At 41.1% G+C, this 16,728-nt stretch overlaps 1 protein-coding gene across 3 annotated transcripts in view; it reads left to right on the forward strand.

Moving 5' to 3' along the window:
- fbxw4 (F-box and WD repeat domain containing 4) overlaps positions 1-16,728 on the forward strand; it is a 66,429-nt gene that overhangs the window by 4,441 nt on the left and 45,260 nt on the right. For all 3 annotated transcript variants that reach the window (XM_061087628.1, XM_061087627.1, XM_061087629.1), the window contains 2 exons: positions 2,245-2,377; positions 3,788-3,873. In XM_061087628.1, the coding sequence (XP_060943611.1) occupies positions 2,245-2,377; positions 3,788-3,873 (219 nt within the window). The remainder of the gene's footprint in view (positions 1-2,244; positions 2,378-3,787; positions 3,874-16,728) is intronic.

Genomic DNA, 16,728 nt, shown 5'->3' on the forward strand with positions numbered 1-16,728 from the left:
TGATAGAGGAAACAAGAGCAATCGCACAAACTCTGCAGGGTGTCGTCTCAGTGAGGGTGAGCGCTGACCATGCCTGCGGTTACTTTTATACTCGGAAGCGTACGTGCAACTCGCGTTCAAATGATAACACTCCTCTTTTGATTGGTGGATCAGGAATGAAACAGTATTTGATTTGTTTGTGTCAGTCCAGCCCCTTGCATTTCGCCACTGAGGGAGCTTTCCCTAACCAGTGACAGGTCGGCGGTCTTTTTTTTTTTTTCGCCGTCTATGACACCGCGCCCCCCCTGGAGAGTGTTCGCGCCCCCCACTTTGAGAACCACTGCCTTACCCTAATCATTACTAGCATTATGTCAGACCACATTTTGTATACAGCAGGTCTAGGCTTAGTGATAGGGGGAGGGCAGGACAGGAAGGAGAAATAATGATCTTGAAGGCACAAACAGGCAGAGTTGCTGTTTAGTGGTTTTTAAAAAGATTATACTAATCTAATTGGCAGGACATGGACCATACTATGACTCAGACCCATACGCAGCCCTATCTGGACACAGAGTTATGAGCCATTTAAACCAATGCAGCTATTCTAGCCTTTACAGCCCTGTTTTAGTAGGGTTGGGTTCTTAAAGCGGTACCTCTAAAGTTACCAATCAAAATACGTTGATACTACCGGGTAACGATTCATGTTTAATCAATCAGTGGCAAATTTCGGTATGTAAACGTGAGTGAGAGCTAACGAGAGAGTATACGTTAAACAAAGAGAGAGAGAGCAAGACCATGCGACTCAACCCTAGAGCGTGATCAAGCCAACCGTATTTCTGATCAGTGCAGAATCCGAACCCAGATAGCCATGCATGGCACCAGGGCACGGTACCAGCGCACAGACCCAGGGACCTTCAGCTCCCCCAAGGCAGTTTGGATGGAAACGTTTTTTAAGTTTTTTTACCGGCTCTGTCAGCAATTTACTGCTCCGGGGTCAGCCCTATGTTCCCTCAGCCCTATGTTCCCACATTTCTAAGGATTTTTTTTTCACTGACAATTTTGAAAATCAGGCCCTATGTTCCCACAGCCCTATGTTCCCACAGACCTATGTTCCCAGATTTATTTTGAAAAATTAGTCCCGATGTTCCAACAGCCCTTTGTTCCCACATTTGTAGATTTTTCTGAAAATTAGGGTTAGGATTAGGATTGGGGTTAGCGGTGTTGAGCTCTAGAGGTTAGGGTTAGGGTAAGCGGTGTTGAGCTCAAGAGAGTTTAGGGTTAGGGTTCACCAGCTATGGAGTGGTGAAGCCTTAACTATCAGGTAGGGGTAGAAATGTGGGAACTGTAGGAACATAGGGCCTAATTTTGTAATGAATATTAGAAATGTGGGACATAGGGCTGTGGAAACATTGGGCTGTGGGAACATAGGGCTGTGGGAATATAGGGCTGTGGGAACATTGGGCTGTTGGGACATAGGCACGCTCCCACTGCTCGTCTCTGTGTCTCCCTCATTCACTCTGCGCACTGCACCAATCACACTGTTTGTGTGTCAGCGCAAGAGACAAGTTGAATTATGAATGAATGCGCAGCTATGAAGAAAGATTTGACTCATTGAAGAAAAGTATTAATCATTATGTGTTGATCAGTGTTGATATTGTTGCATCATCTCAAACAAATCATCCTTTCCTTCAAGTTCTGGAACTATAATGATACTCTGTGTATCTGTGAGCCTGTAACGGCCGTTACCTTACTTCTGTATGTTAAGCAGTGTACAGAGTGACAGATAGTGAGAGGAGCAGTAAATTAGGAACAAGCCGGTAACAAATTTAGATTAAAAAAAAGTTTACTGTCCAAACATGTATGAAAAGAACCAAAATTAACACTGTAATCGGACTAACTGGAGCTGTGTATGTTTGACTTGATGTCTGTCCTGGCATGGTGGTGCTGTAGCTGGGCTGTGCGCACTCTGGCCCAAGCAGTGGAAGTGTCCGGAGTCCTTTGGTCCATTCCCCGGCTCAGTTCACTGTGCCTTGGGCAGTGGAGTTGTGCATCCCTCTCTGGTGTCTTCCCCGGTACCTCTGCTTGGTTACCCCTAACCCTAACTTTTAAAAGACTGAGTAAAGGTTGATGCTATGAGAACTACGCCTGGAGAACTGATTTGAGCTGTGGATATAGAAGAAAAATATAATAACCCAATAAATTGAAAACATCACAAATATCTTGAAATAAATACAAACCTGTGCCTTCTAAATGTCCTTTGTCTGACAGTGATGGCAAGATCCTGGCCCACAGCAGGACTACTGACTGGTTGGTGGAGTTATCAGGTCATAAACAGGAAGTCAACTGCCTAGACTCGAAAGACGGACTCATCATCAGTGGTTCCAGAGACCAAACAACCCGGGTGAGCACACCTCAATTCAGATTTAGTCATGTGATGCTAGTCGTGTTTGTTTCACAAAGAATACGACTGAAGAATATAAACTACATTGCTTTGAAACATTAGCAATTTAATGACACCTCAGATTCAGTTCATCATAAAATACACTAATCTCAAGTAGTATGTGCTAGGAGTGGGCAACATGACTAAAGATTTATATCACAGTATTCTTTTTTGAAGGTGGCCTGTCATGGTATTACTAAGTCAGGGGTGCGATTAACACCTCTCACTACCTACATGGACGACATGACAACCCTGACAAAAACAGCACCATGCACCAGACGGTTGCTAGGGACACTTGAAGAAAAGATCACATTGGTCAGAATCCATCAAAGTCAAGCATCAGCAGGAACAGGAGGTCTGGGACTAGTTCAGAGTAGACCCCTGTGGAACATGGCAACTCTTGTAGAGTGGTGGAAATGTTGTAATCTGGCGTAAGAAAGTGGTTGCAAGATGTGCAAATGCTGTCACTCAAGCAAGACGGGGGCAGAGGATGAAAAGGGAAAGCAGAGAGAAAAGGAAGGTCAGCTGGAAGGACCTGTGGGGAATGGAAGCAAGCAGGATATGCTTCCAGGAGTGGTCAGATGAGCAAGCCCGAGACTGGGACATGTTGGTGGACGTGGACAAGCAGCTTACAGTCCCATAACATATTGTCAATACCAACCTAAGACCAGACCTAATACTCTGGTCCAACACCCTGCGTGTGATCTACTTCAAAGAATTGACAGGGAGGGTGCTGTTGATGAGGCTTATGAGGGAAAGGCTGCCCTATGTAGACATGATATTTGAGGGAGAGAAACACGCTAGTTGGCCATGTGGAGGTTGGCTGCAGACAAGCCCTGTGCCAGACCATAAAATAATCATTGCTCACTGCAGAAAGCTGCAGGCAATGGCTCTCGATCAGGAGTAAAGATTCCAAGTGTCGCCGCTGATGGGGACATGCAGGTCTGCAGACAGAAAAATGCGATCTGAGCCGTACTCTTGCACAATACTTAAGCATGCTCTGTGTGGGTTGATTTAAAAGCACACCACAGAGTCTCCTCTTCTGTGGCCACCTTGTTGTCCCTGTCTGGTTCTAACATTCGAATCATCTATTCAAGCTTTAATGGTGACTTTTAAGAAGAACTTTCTAGCGGTTTAATTGATCAGTTGGGCTGCTCCCCCTTTACCATGCACCTGGCATGAAGCTTGATTGATCGATTATGTTTTACTTTTTTATTTGCTATAAGATATGCTGTATAAGGTATTGCACAATTCATGTCTATCACACTGGTGTTGACTAGTACACTGCTGCGCCTCCCACCCCTAGTATGTCTCATGTACATATTATTTGATGTATGCATGTACATAATCATATATATATAATTTCTCCAGATTTGGACCTTGACTTCCAACAGCCCCAGAGACACAATTCCCATGTATGACAGAGTTTGGTCTGTTGCTATAAGTCCCACATTGAGGTAAGTTTTTGCTCAGAATCAAGATTTTGATTATTTGATTTATCAAAATGAATTTAGTTATTAGAAGATGAAATGAATAGTAGCTTAACCCATTAAATATTGTGTATTTTATATTCAGATGGGTGAGAAAAGAAAAAGCAATGTCAAATGTCTCGATAAGGTTTTGTGCCCTCAGGGCCCCATGTCAAAGCAGCCTCAGTGCAACTGTGTATAGATTCTCAAAGTATTTGAACTAAACAGGGGTAATGAACACCAATCTTCCAAAAGATATTTCCTAATTTGTTCATTTGTTGTTTTTATAATTATGATGGAGATTACTGTCAAGCATGTCGTAATCCCCTGTGGATTTTTAATTGGATTCAGTTCTGATGATTTAGAAGTCATAGCATATTTACATATTTTACAACAAACCATTCATGCCTCAGGTTTTTCCTTTTTCACCTGTCTGTAGCACCTCTGCACTTTTGAGTTCAAAATGTATATATTTCTTAAAAATATATCCCTATACGGTAAGCAAATGTTTTGTCCTCACACCCCTCTTCCCCGCTACCGTGCGCTCATTTACACTTACTCACAATAAACACAAACACTAATCAGAAGTTATTAGGACCTGAATAGTACTGAAGTTTACTCTCTATTTGTTTGATTCGCCTGAGAGTTTATGAGACATGCATTCAAACACATTTTTAAAAAGTCCAACATTTTGTGTGCACCAGAACGATCTGGACTCATGATCTGACACCATAGATTAATCACTAAATAAATGTGACTGTCAGTTTGTGTGTGAAGAGCGACAAAGACGAGGCAACACGCACACAAGCAACAAAAGCAGTTGCACACAAACACAATTCTCAAGGAAATGCTGGAATAGTAACATAATACGATAGCTCATTTAATGAATATCCATCATAGATTGTTTACATAGCTGGTCATCAATCCTGTTTCTTACATTTTTTAGAAAATAATAAATGGCTCTTGATGAAAAACAATCTTGTTTTTTGAGGGATTGGTATTTGTTAATTGTGTGTGCAATTCGGTGCAGTTCCAAGTAAATATCTGGATGTAGTTAATATAAATGTGGTTTTACAAGGGGACTGCCTTTGTAGTAATTGTTTATTCTCTGTTGCTACAACCCAATTTGATGTGAGAAGTATGAAAGTTGGCCAACTAACTGGAAATTGTGGAATGCCTCGTCCCTCACACCAGATGTCCGATTGACTTAAAATTTGCTGACCAGCTTCGCCTGTCTCCAACCGTGGCTCAAAGCTGTGGTACTGGGGTCTAGATGGGGGGGCCCTACCTTACCTCCTCAGTTGCCTAGTCGAATAATTAAATAAAATAATGAATAATTTTCTTCTTTTTGCTTTTTGGGGTTTAATTTTAATTTATTTTTTGTTTTCTGTTTTGCGAATATATATATACACTAATGGTGATAGCTCCAGTATTTATACCATATCATATTGGTTTATTATTACTATTATAATGATGTTGATATTACATAATATTTATTATTACTATAGTATTAATACCTTATCCTTTAGTATCTCTAAACATGGACATGTACCATTGACTTATGCAGACATCGCTTGCATGCACACACTCACATACACCCTACTTCACAGGGGCATAGGCCACATAGGCTATTGCCTATGTCACAAAATGCAGAGAGGGCGGCACAAGAGGCTGGTTTATCATGACGTGATACATGCAATGTTAACCAATGCAGTAAAGTCACACCAGTTTAGAACTCTCAGTGTTTCCTCAGTGATTTCCTTCAACAATACCTGAGCCCTCTCCCCAGCTCATGCTGTCTGCTACTCCTTCGGGAGTTTGTGCTCGCCTGGCTTGACCGCTGCTGCCGCACTGGTCCACTTGCATTGTGCTTCCCCTCCCTGCCCCCTGTTTTGGTAAAGTAAAATTCAGTCACAAACGCCAACTCCACATCTGGATAAATGGTGTTAGATCCCAGTGTAACCCTATACAGGAGTTACTGTCCAGCTCTTCATTTAAAGGGTCAGAGTCTCAGGTTCCTAAGAGATTAACTCAAAAAGAGATTCACAAAATCTTGTTTAAACTGGTGGCGAGGAGACACGCCTCTAACTGACTACATCACAGTGTCTACCCTGCTTCCACTGAGATAGTCGAATTGTGAATAGCCTTTTGAGTAATTGTTCAATAATGATTGGCAGAGTAACCTTTAAGAATCAGTAAATTGTTTAAAATCACCAAAGAAATACATTTACTATCATACTGAGCATAATTCAATGTCCACAACTTATCTTTCAATTAATCTATATATTGCAATTGTTTAGCAAGGGCAAAGCTTACAGCAATGATTAAACTCCAATATTAAATGTTTAAAAATTAAAGAGGAAAAAAGAATAGAAGATATAAACTTCAGCATACTGTAATAAAATTGATTATATGATTCGAATGACTCACCACTCTGGAAGCTAGCCAACAGATCTGTGTGTGATATGATTTACAGTACATTTTTTTTACCGTTCTTGTTAAAGCTCCTTTTGGAAATAATTGATTCTGTTAAATTTTATAGATTTTAAAAATCTGGGAATTCAATAATCCTGCAGGTTGGATGATTAATATAAGTATTAGCGATACAAGAAGTCCCATCACATTCTGACGATGAAAAACAATTATTTTTTGCCTCCACCTTTAAATCTGACCACTTTTTTTTATTTCAAGTACTGTCCTCTCTGTCATACTCACTCTGACTTACTGCGTTAAGAGCAGCAGCAACACGTTATCACTCAGTGTGTCTTCTTTTATTCTTTTACCTCACTCACAGACACCTCAATGTCGGCAACAGATGGTTGTTGGTGTTGTCCTTATTCTTCTCATCGCTTGATGCCATGATTCACCATAGAACCCATTTGTTTGCAGGATAATTTAATATTATCCTATTAAATTAAAAGTTTCTTTGCAAAGACCATTCATGGTTGAATGTGAGTTTGTCGAGGGAGAAATATGAAGCAGATTTTTGTACGCACAATTCCAGGTAGAGTGTGATTTATAAAGGGAACAGAGCCTTCAGGTATGCCATTTCGATTTTTGTGCGCATGCTCACTTTTTTTCTGAATTCTAAGTGCACTTATAAATGAGGCCCCAGGTCACTGCATGAATTTAAGAGTGATTTTAACCTGCACTGCTTCTCTAACAGCTCTAACAAATTACCAAAGAAAAAATCTATACCAGCATGATAAGGAAGGCTAAATTATTAGTTTATATTATTAAATAGATAGTTCAGCGAAAATTGAAATGATAATTCACCTATTATCTGCTCACCACAGCGCCGATGGAGGAGTGTGTGAAGTGTTTGAGTCCACAAAACACTTTTGAAGTTTCAAGGGTAAACAGCGTTGAAGCCAAATCCAATACAATTGAAGTAACAGGGGACCGATTCTTAACGCGTAAAAAAAATTTGATATAATTATATTACTCAGTTAATTAATATAAAATCAATACTGCTCCTGTTGTGTCATTGAATTGTCCATAGGCCTAAAAGGCCTATGATATCCTCCTTTGGAGCCGCATTCACATTTGCAAACAGTAGCATCACTACTTCCGGTAGCGGGCATTAGGATAACAACATGTTTGGAGTTGAATTTGAATGTCGTGGCTTACAGACACTTGGATGACAGGAGCAATATGTTTTTTTTAAGTTTGAAGAATCGGTCCCCAATTTACTGGCGTGACTCTACCTTCATGAGAAAGTGATGAGAAAAAACCTGATGTCTCTGGCGTCTACCATCCAGTTTTGGTCAGAAACTACCTTTCTGAGCAAAACTACATCAATCATTAATTGAAAACTACACACTTTTATTGACTTGAATTTACTACAGCTGGTTTTCGTCCACATATATACAAATAGCACAATCACAGCTGTGGTTTCAGTAACTGATAATATTGTCTCCTTGGATAAAAAACAATTATGTACTGCCCTCCTCATTGATCTCTCTAAGGAATTTCATATAGTTGATCATAAAATCCTACTCCATAATCCACAATCTTTAGGTCTCTTTTACCTCACAGAGAGAACTCTGTTGTTGCTGGAAGTACACAGCTAAATGTATTGTGCAGTCCACCGTCATGCAGCCCTATCAACACTTCAGAGATTCTTGTAAATGTGTTTTTATTAATTCCTATTGTCGATCCTGTTTATGGAGCTGTTTTGAATTTTTTTTGATTGTTGGGCTGTTTTTGTTGTTTTGAATGTTTCCTTGTTCTTAAGTATCTCTTGAAAAAGAGATTGTTCTAGCAACGTTACTGCCGGATTAAATACAAATAAATTGCCGCAATATGAATTCTGACTCAAATGTTTTTCTAAATTTCACTGTAAATCTATGTACATTGATTCAGTCAGCATCTCCTGGCTCTACTCTTCCCTTTTCAACAGCTCTCCTTCTCACACTGACACACACACACACGCACACAAACATTGTCAACATCTTCCAATTATCATAATAGCTGGTAGATATGTTCATATTATGTAGGGGAATAAGTCCTTTAAAAGCCGCCAAGTTTAGTACAAGCAAGATGAAGCTTGGACGAATGGTGGAACCTCTAAGGGCGTAATTATTGCACTGCTCCTTGCATTGAAATGATGCGACGAGTGATTGTTCTCACTTAGGCTGAAGTTAATCAGCTGAAGTGGCTTTGCTCAACAATGTGAAGCCTGAAACTTGCTTTTCAATCAAATCAATCAATCAAATTTTATTTGTATAGCCCATATTCACAAATCACAATTTGTCTCATAGGGCTTTAACATGGTGTGACATCCTCTGTCCTTAACCCTCAACAAGAGTAAGGAAAAACTACTAAAATGTGTGTCATGTGTCCCCAGAACTTCTAGACCTATAGCAGCATATCTAAGAGCAGGTCTAAGACAAGCATGGACCAGCTCTAACTATAAGCTTTATCAAAAAGGAAGGTTTTAAGCCTACTCTTAAACGTACAGATGCAGTCTGCTTTCCGAACTGAAAGTAAGAGATTATTCCACAGGAGAGGGGCTTGATGGCTGAAAGCTCTGGCTCCTACTCTACTTTTACAGACTTTAGGGACGACAAGTAAGCCTGAAGTCTGGGAGCGGAGTGCTCTAGTGGGTTGATAAGGTACTAACAGCTCTTTAAAGGGGACACATTACACCCCCTACACTAATTATAGATACGATATTTGCCATAGCACTTCACTTTGTTTTTGCAAACCTCGGATACACCTGGAATAGCTAGCTAGCAGCATGAAGCAAATGAGGCACTCAAGATGCGCTGTGGTCGGCTGCATAGATCCGCACAGATCTGCTTGGGGCCCTAATAGCCAAGAAAAACGTCCACAAAGTGACTTGATAGTTATTAAAAGTTTCAAATCACGACCACGTGCCTACATGACATGCATTACCTTTCAGTATGGGGTAGATGAAGGCGCACAAGCAACTGATAGCGGACACACAAGCCACGGAGCTTAAGACGGACAGGGCGATCACGGACCAACATCTGGGGCCGTGCCGGTGTGGCAGTGTTTCAATCCGCGACCCCTGACCCGACCCTCCCATCGGGTCCCAGGGGGAAGAGCCTGGATGATCAATTTCTTTAAAAACCTCCATGTTCCGCTACAGATCTGAGTCAGATAACATTTTACTTTACAGATGGACCTTTACTCATGTAGCAGTGGGGAGGGGGGAGCTGGCTCATTAGCATTTAAAGGAACAGGCACTCAAAACAGGTCATTCTGAGGAGGGCTGTTTTAGACAGGGTAAAAAGGGTGCTGTTTTAAATGATCCTTGTGGTATTTTGACCAAAGTACATTTCATTAAGACCCCAAGGAACCATATCAACTTGTGGTAAAATGGGCATAATATGTCCCCTTTAAGGTAAAATGGCGCCATATTATTAAGGGCCTTGAAGGTGAGGAGGAGAATTTTAAATTCTATTCTAGATTTAACCTGAAGCCAATCTAGCGATGCAAATACTGGGGAAATGTGTTCTCTTTTCTTGGTTCTCGTCAGGACACGTGCTGCGGCATTTTGGACAAGCTGCAGAGTCTTTAACGACTTACTGCTGGAGCCTGATAATAATGAATTACGGAAAACACAAAATTCTTATGAAGAGGAGAACAAAATACACTGGCATGTGTAGGCCTACTTTGAAATAAATGAAACACAGAACTATGCTTTTTCGCTCATCTCCAGCTCAGTACTTTTCAGCAAATGCTGTGTGCTTGTTTTCAAAATGTCTTATAACATTACATTTTTTGTTGTTTGCTAATTCCTCCCCACATATCAAGCATACATGTAAGCCAGCATCGTTGGCAGTGAAAAAAAATGAATCTGTCCACGCATAATTAAGTTTTCACTGTTTCCACTGTTAAGAAGCAGCCGGTCAGTGAGCACGTACACGTGAACGAGCTCTGATCTCACTGTGTCTCTCTGAGCGAGTGAGCAGGGCAGAGCCCCGGGGCAGGAATATGTGCGCACTGTCTGGTATTTCATGACGGCCTGATACGATGATGATTTAAAAAAAATTAACTTGAACGTGACGTTCTCTCACATTCATCATATAAAAACTGATTCGTTAAGTTCACAAAAATTATGCGTGAAATGCACAACACTGTACAGGGAACCCTTCAGGGGGGCTGAAGAGCCGCAGGTTGTCGACCCCTGGCCTAGACTGAGCATCAAGAAATTTTTTCGTGTGTATTGTACAGTCTTTGATTCAGCCAGTCTATGTGTGTCAGTATCATTTGATTTACAATTGATTTACTGTTATTGGTGTTTCAGTTCAATTCTGTGTTTTAGATGTTGTCGGCGGCAGACTCTGCCCCAAATTAGCCATTTTCACCAAGCATCTGTGTCTCAGTGCGGTGATATACTGAAGGTCTTCCTAAAAAATACATCAACCAAAAATCATGAGTTCAGTTATATGTCTGACTGTGTCATAACCACCTTTAGAAAACAATATGAATCATATCGGGAAAGAATGAAATAAAAATGGTAAAATACTTAGATGTGATTCGAAACAACGTGCCTAAGTGCTATTACCAAGGCTGACGAAAATCTCATGACACCATCGAGCTGCTGACAGTCTGACGTTTCTTCAATCTGTCAGCTGTATTACACAAGATGTTGGTTCAGGAAATGCCCATGTTATCTGCCGATAGTCAGAACACAGATAAATGTTGCATAATGAATAACAGGCTTTACAAACGAATGCTCCTCTTTCATCAGAGACTCCGGGAGTTATGACGAATACACACACTTGGGTATATCAAAGCAAAGGGCTTTTGTTTTACGCTGGTGGTCATTACAATGCACATAGCCCAAACACGTGTCACCAGTCATATTAAAACATCCCTCACATCACTGAGGTGGAAGTTTGTGCTGTGTTTTTGTGACTAAAGTTAGAAGATGTGGTCGATAGTCTCGAGGATGAGCATGGTTCAGTCGTCTGAGAATGAAAACCCAAGTGCTCCTCAGAAAAGGGCTTGGATTTGACTACAATTTGTATCTAGTAGTTTCTCTAATGCAAGTGCTATTTATCACTCTGTAATCAACAGATGATCTGTCTGAACTGTGTCAACTGTGTTGACACACATGTTTAACAAGGTAAATCTGGAACGCTAAATTAACGTCTTCATTGTTGAACAATGTGTACTCCATGTATTTCTCTATTCCCCTTTCAGATTTGTGTCTGCTTTGTTGGAGCAGTGTCAGTCAAGGAAGTAAATAAAGTCCCCTGTTTAACTATGTCAATTCTGTGTGTGTTCAGTGATTGTGTATTTTATTTTTAATGGATTATGTATGTGGTAGTTTTGCATAGTATGCTATGATATCAGCCCTCTTCTGGTCCCTTATGGCAGCAACTCATGATGTGGTCTAGGCATACACATTTGGCGCACTGCAGGCGTACTCGTGCCGCAGCTTTGTTTCTGAGAATTAACAGGCTGGGAAGCATTTTGTACACCAACTGGACAAGGAAATTCAGCAGTGTCAATCTGGGAAGTTCTAAAAGATCTCAACCCTGCTTTGGTACAGCATTGACTCTGCCTGCTTCCACTGTATATCGTGTTCTGCTACTCTTCACCTTGATTCCGACTCTGGTAACCTTCCAGTCACTTGACTACAGCATTTCACTCGTTCATTTTGCAGTTGTAACTGATTGATTAAGCTAATAGAGAGAAATGGTGCTCAGAATCTCCAGTAGCCTCAACCATTTTCTGAGGTGAGAACTTATAGTTTCTCTCTAAGGTAGGGTTGGGGAACCTTTTTTCTATCAAGGGCCATGTAAATTTTCACAACATCCTTTGAGGGCCATACTACGTTATTGTTTATCATTAACATATATATCACTAGCCTGGGTGCCAGACGAACTTAGCCCCGCCCACAAAATGTTTTGGAAGTTCGGTCTGGAGTCGCTCCGTTGGGGAGAAACTATGCCCAAACAGAAGCTGTTCGGACCAATCAAATTGTCAGGGCGGGCTTTAAACGATGATGGACAGATGATCAACAGTAACCAAAGAGCGCTTGGGTTGAATTCGTTTTCAACAAACATGCCTGCCGCTGGAGAGCTGAGATGTGTAGATGCTGCCATCGAGTCTGTTTTAGAAGACATCGACAGCGCATTAATTTTGAAAGAGGAACAGAGAAACGCGATCAAGGCATGGCGATGCAACTCGGCGTGCACGACGAGGTGGACATTATTTTTTCATCGATAAAACTATTGCATGTTCGCTATGTGGCAGGAGGTTTCCCAGAACGAGGTTGCCCTGAACTTAGCACAGCGATGATGTTAGCAGCTGGAGGAAGCAGCCCAGAGCTAGCCTCCGCTGCTCGGCTTCATGTCCGCACACTGACCGTCAGTTCACGGGGAAGGGAATCCGGACAGACCCGGGTCTGGGTGAGGGGTTCTGGGAGTGAGGGCATGACAACAACCAGACTGAGAGGTCCAGAGCCGTCAAATCGAGCTAGCTCTCAGCGGCTAGCTGCTCTCTCAGCGGGGCTCAAGAGTACAGCAGCGCTTATTTAGAAGTGTAACCATTGAACGATTCCGTTTAATTGCCACAAGAGTTGTTCATCTTGTAATAAAGATCTCAATGAGGAAACACGCTGTGTTGTTGTTTTTTTTTACCGTGGTATCGAAATTGGCATCTAGAATCGTGTTATTTTACTGGTATTGGCACCGACTACTGAATTTTTGGTATCGTGCCACCCCTACTTACAAACGGTAAGAGAAAATCTTGACTGTCTGACTTAGTAAATAACTCACAATGTCGCTTAACATACGTCACATACTACGTTGCTCTGATTGGTTGTAGGTCTATCCAATTGAGCGAAGAGGCATTTTTTTTCCTGGCTCGGTTGAAACACGCCCCATAATCACAGCCCAATGGAGCGGTTTCAGACTCATATTCTTACTAGAATTGAGTATGACAACGTCAGGCTAATATATCACACCAGGGCTCCACAATAACTTTTTACATTGGTTACACTGGTGCGCACTAAGGTGCACCAGCACATAATTTAGGTGCACCCAAAGGTTTTCACTGCACCTTTCAGCACTGTAATAATACACCTTTATTCGCATCAATGTTCTTATCTTGATGAATGTCATGTATTTGTAAGCGCATGTCAGTTTTTCCTAATTAGCATAGGTAGACACCCCGCTAATGCCCATAAAAGGGCATGAGACTGCAGTGCCGTGTGCACATAGAAATCCCAGAACCTGAAAAGAACATTAAAGCCATGAGTGATTGAATGAATATCTAAAGAAAGATGGACTCAAACCGTAAAAACTGTTTATTTTGTAGTGTCAGCAGTGGACATAAAATACCACAAAAAAACACATGTGATACAGTTACATGTTTAGTGAAAGCTGTATTGGGAGAAAGATGTATAATTGAAGTACAAAAATAAAATATATATATATATAGCTGCACATCATTGGAAGTCTCATGTCTAAACTCATGTCTGAACAGACATTTTTCAGTTTTTAGAATTAATAGGCTTCACTTAACACAACATTTTAACTAAAAGCTGTAGCAGTAAAACTATGGAACATGTGACGCATTGAATTTGTTAACACCAGTGTGTAAAACCTAAAGATGGGTGACTACTTTTGTGACTAAATATTGTCCTCTTCAATATGTTCACGTGTTTAAAATGTGTTATCTTTTGCTGTATAGACCGAATGTTCTGTGTGTGAGTTCTTTCAACATTTCCATGCGTTTAAAAAAATTATAATATGCACTAAAACTAATATGTTATGTCAATTTAAATCTTATCTCACTACTGTAGAATTAAAAGTAAATGACAAATGCAGTTCAGTAGTCAAGAATGCATAAGAGTGATCTTTGCTGTTCTTACATAACAATAAATCCCAGATAATAAAACATTGGTGAATGAACAACCGCGTAAGTGGGTTTTAAGGAGAAACTTATTTTTAATAATGGTTGGTGAATGAAGCCCAATGAACTTAATTCCTAACCCATAATGCATAAGACATTAACTAAATAAACCACACATAACCAAACCAATAAATAAAAAGGACTCTGACTCTGTTATCAAAAATGGCTCTTGAATAAATATTAGCCATTTGGGTCAGGATATATGTTAGCTCAGTAAACTGGATGGTGTGGTTATGATTCACATGAGCTTTAAGGTTTATATTGTATTAGGTTTGTATTCAAGCGTTTTGTGTCTGTGTGTGTGTGTGTTATTGTTAAAGTGTAAAGTGAGTGCAGGTCAGCAGGAGTGTGGAAGGAGCACATCCAGGCAGGATACTCTGACACGGCTCCTCTCACCTTCATTTCTTTAGACGCACAAGTTAATTTCTTAAGGTGCACTTCTCTGATCTTTGGTCGCATGTGTAAATGTTTTGGAATTAATGAATTTCATTGCTGGCCGGATCAAACAATCGTGCGGTCTGCATACGGCCTGGAGGCCAAATGTTCCCCACCCCTGCTCTAAGGTCTCATGGCAAATTGTATAGCTAGTCTTTAAATATTATGACTCCCCACTGCCAAATTAATACATGTGGATGCAACGGATGCTTTCCTATGCTATTAGGGACAGAATAATGAGAACCTCAGAGCAGCATAGTTGTAAGAAAAATGCAACTGTGTTGTTACACTAATAGAATAAGAGCTGTGAAAATGGACATGATATGGAATTTACTAAGTGGATCGTGTTGGCATATGGTAATTGTGGTGGACCACGACCGAGGTGGCAGCTGATGATGGATCCTAATGGCGGCAGTGCACAATGACTGTGGACTATAGTGGCGTCCGATCTTGATGGTGGATAATGATCTTCCTGGCTGCTGAGCATAGACTATTATTGCAGCAGGAATTTTATTGATTCAAAAATTGTATTGATTGATTGATTGACTAAGTGAGCCATAACAGTATGCCACTACACATATTTACCGGGACTGTATTTGTTTGTACATGCTACATTTTAAAAATAATAGCTGATTTTATATCTTCCATGCTTAACTTTGTGTCTGTATCTTCAATGCTCTTTTGCTCCAGCTGGATAACTTGTGTGTGTAGGCAATTGGAAGTTGGTGAGGTGATAAGCTCATAGCTGAATAGGGTGTGTCACAGACACCTACTGTATGTCTGTTTGGCAAGAAGCCAGCAGAGTTACTGTCCCTTTTAACAACAACTAACGAACAATTATAAAGCAGAGATTTTGTTGTAATTTAACTATGATGTCTGATCATGCCAAGTAGTGCAGAGCCAGTTATGTCTGCATATTGACCTGTGCTTTTTTCTTGCCTTAGTCTGTTGGTGTCTTTACATGGAGCATGGCAGGGGCTTGGTCAGGAATATGCTACTCTGCCCACTAGTGCAGAAAATGGAGGGGGGCAGAAGCCAGTGAATGGAGAAACTACTACTGAAGATAGGTGAGAACAGGGAGGGGGTTAGAATTGTTTTGTCCAGAATTACTCAAGCACAACTACAAAGATGTTGCTGGAGCAAAAAGGAGCTTTTGAAAGTTTCCAAAAGGAGAACATGATTGTTGGATAAACCATCCCCAATTTGCCACTTTCTCACCACTGCTGGGGGAGAATGACCTTTGACCTCTAGTATGAAAGTATCTGGTAACGCCACAGCAGCTACCCAGCCAGAGCTGGGCCTCAATGACTGCACCTTTACCATCACAGCCACCACCACCCAAGCTCAAACACTTCAATTTCACCCCCGCTGCCCTGCCCCAGTCAACCACTAAAACCCCCCGAAATTCATGTCTTTCTCCTTGGTCTCTCTCAAGCCTTCCCTGTGGTTCAGGAGTCAAGAATTCAATTAGTTAAAAAAAGAGAAGAAAGGAGCAAGGCTGCAACAATGCAGCGATAAGGGGGCAGAATGTGCGTTCCCACACGCTAAATGCAGGGCGCTTGGAGCCCACATAGCCAGAGGACCCGCACTGCAGGAGGCAAGAATAATCACAGCTCCCTCTGAACCCCTCATTACACACACACACGCACACCTTACATTCCTTACACACACAGATAGCTCCATGCACACATTCATTATAGGAGGATATTCCCTTGAAGAGACGTACCTTGCAGACTCATACCCCACACTACCATACGTAAGCACAACCACACACCTACCCTAACCTTAACCATCACAACTAAATGCCTAACCCAACCTCGACCTAGTTCTAACCCTAACCCTAAAACTGAGTCCTAACCTTCAAACAGCCCATTGAATTTGTCAGGACCAGCCAAAATGTCATAAAAATTATGAATTGAACCAAAAATTCACCTCATCACTATATATAGACACACACACACACACACACACACAGACACGACATTTGAAGACTTCATTTTGTGCTTT

Source organism: Limanda limanda, chromosome 15, assembly GCF_963576545.1.
Source record: "Limanda limanda chromosome 15, fLimLim1.1, whole genome shotgun sequence".
Classification (NCBI taxonomy): domain Eukaryota; kingdom Metazoa; phylum Chordata; class Actinopteri; order Pleuronectiformes; family Pleuronectidae; genus Limanda; species Limanda limanda.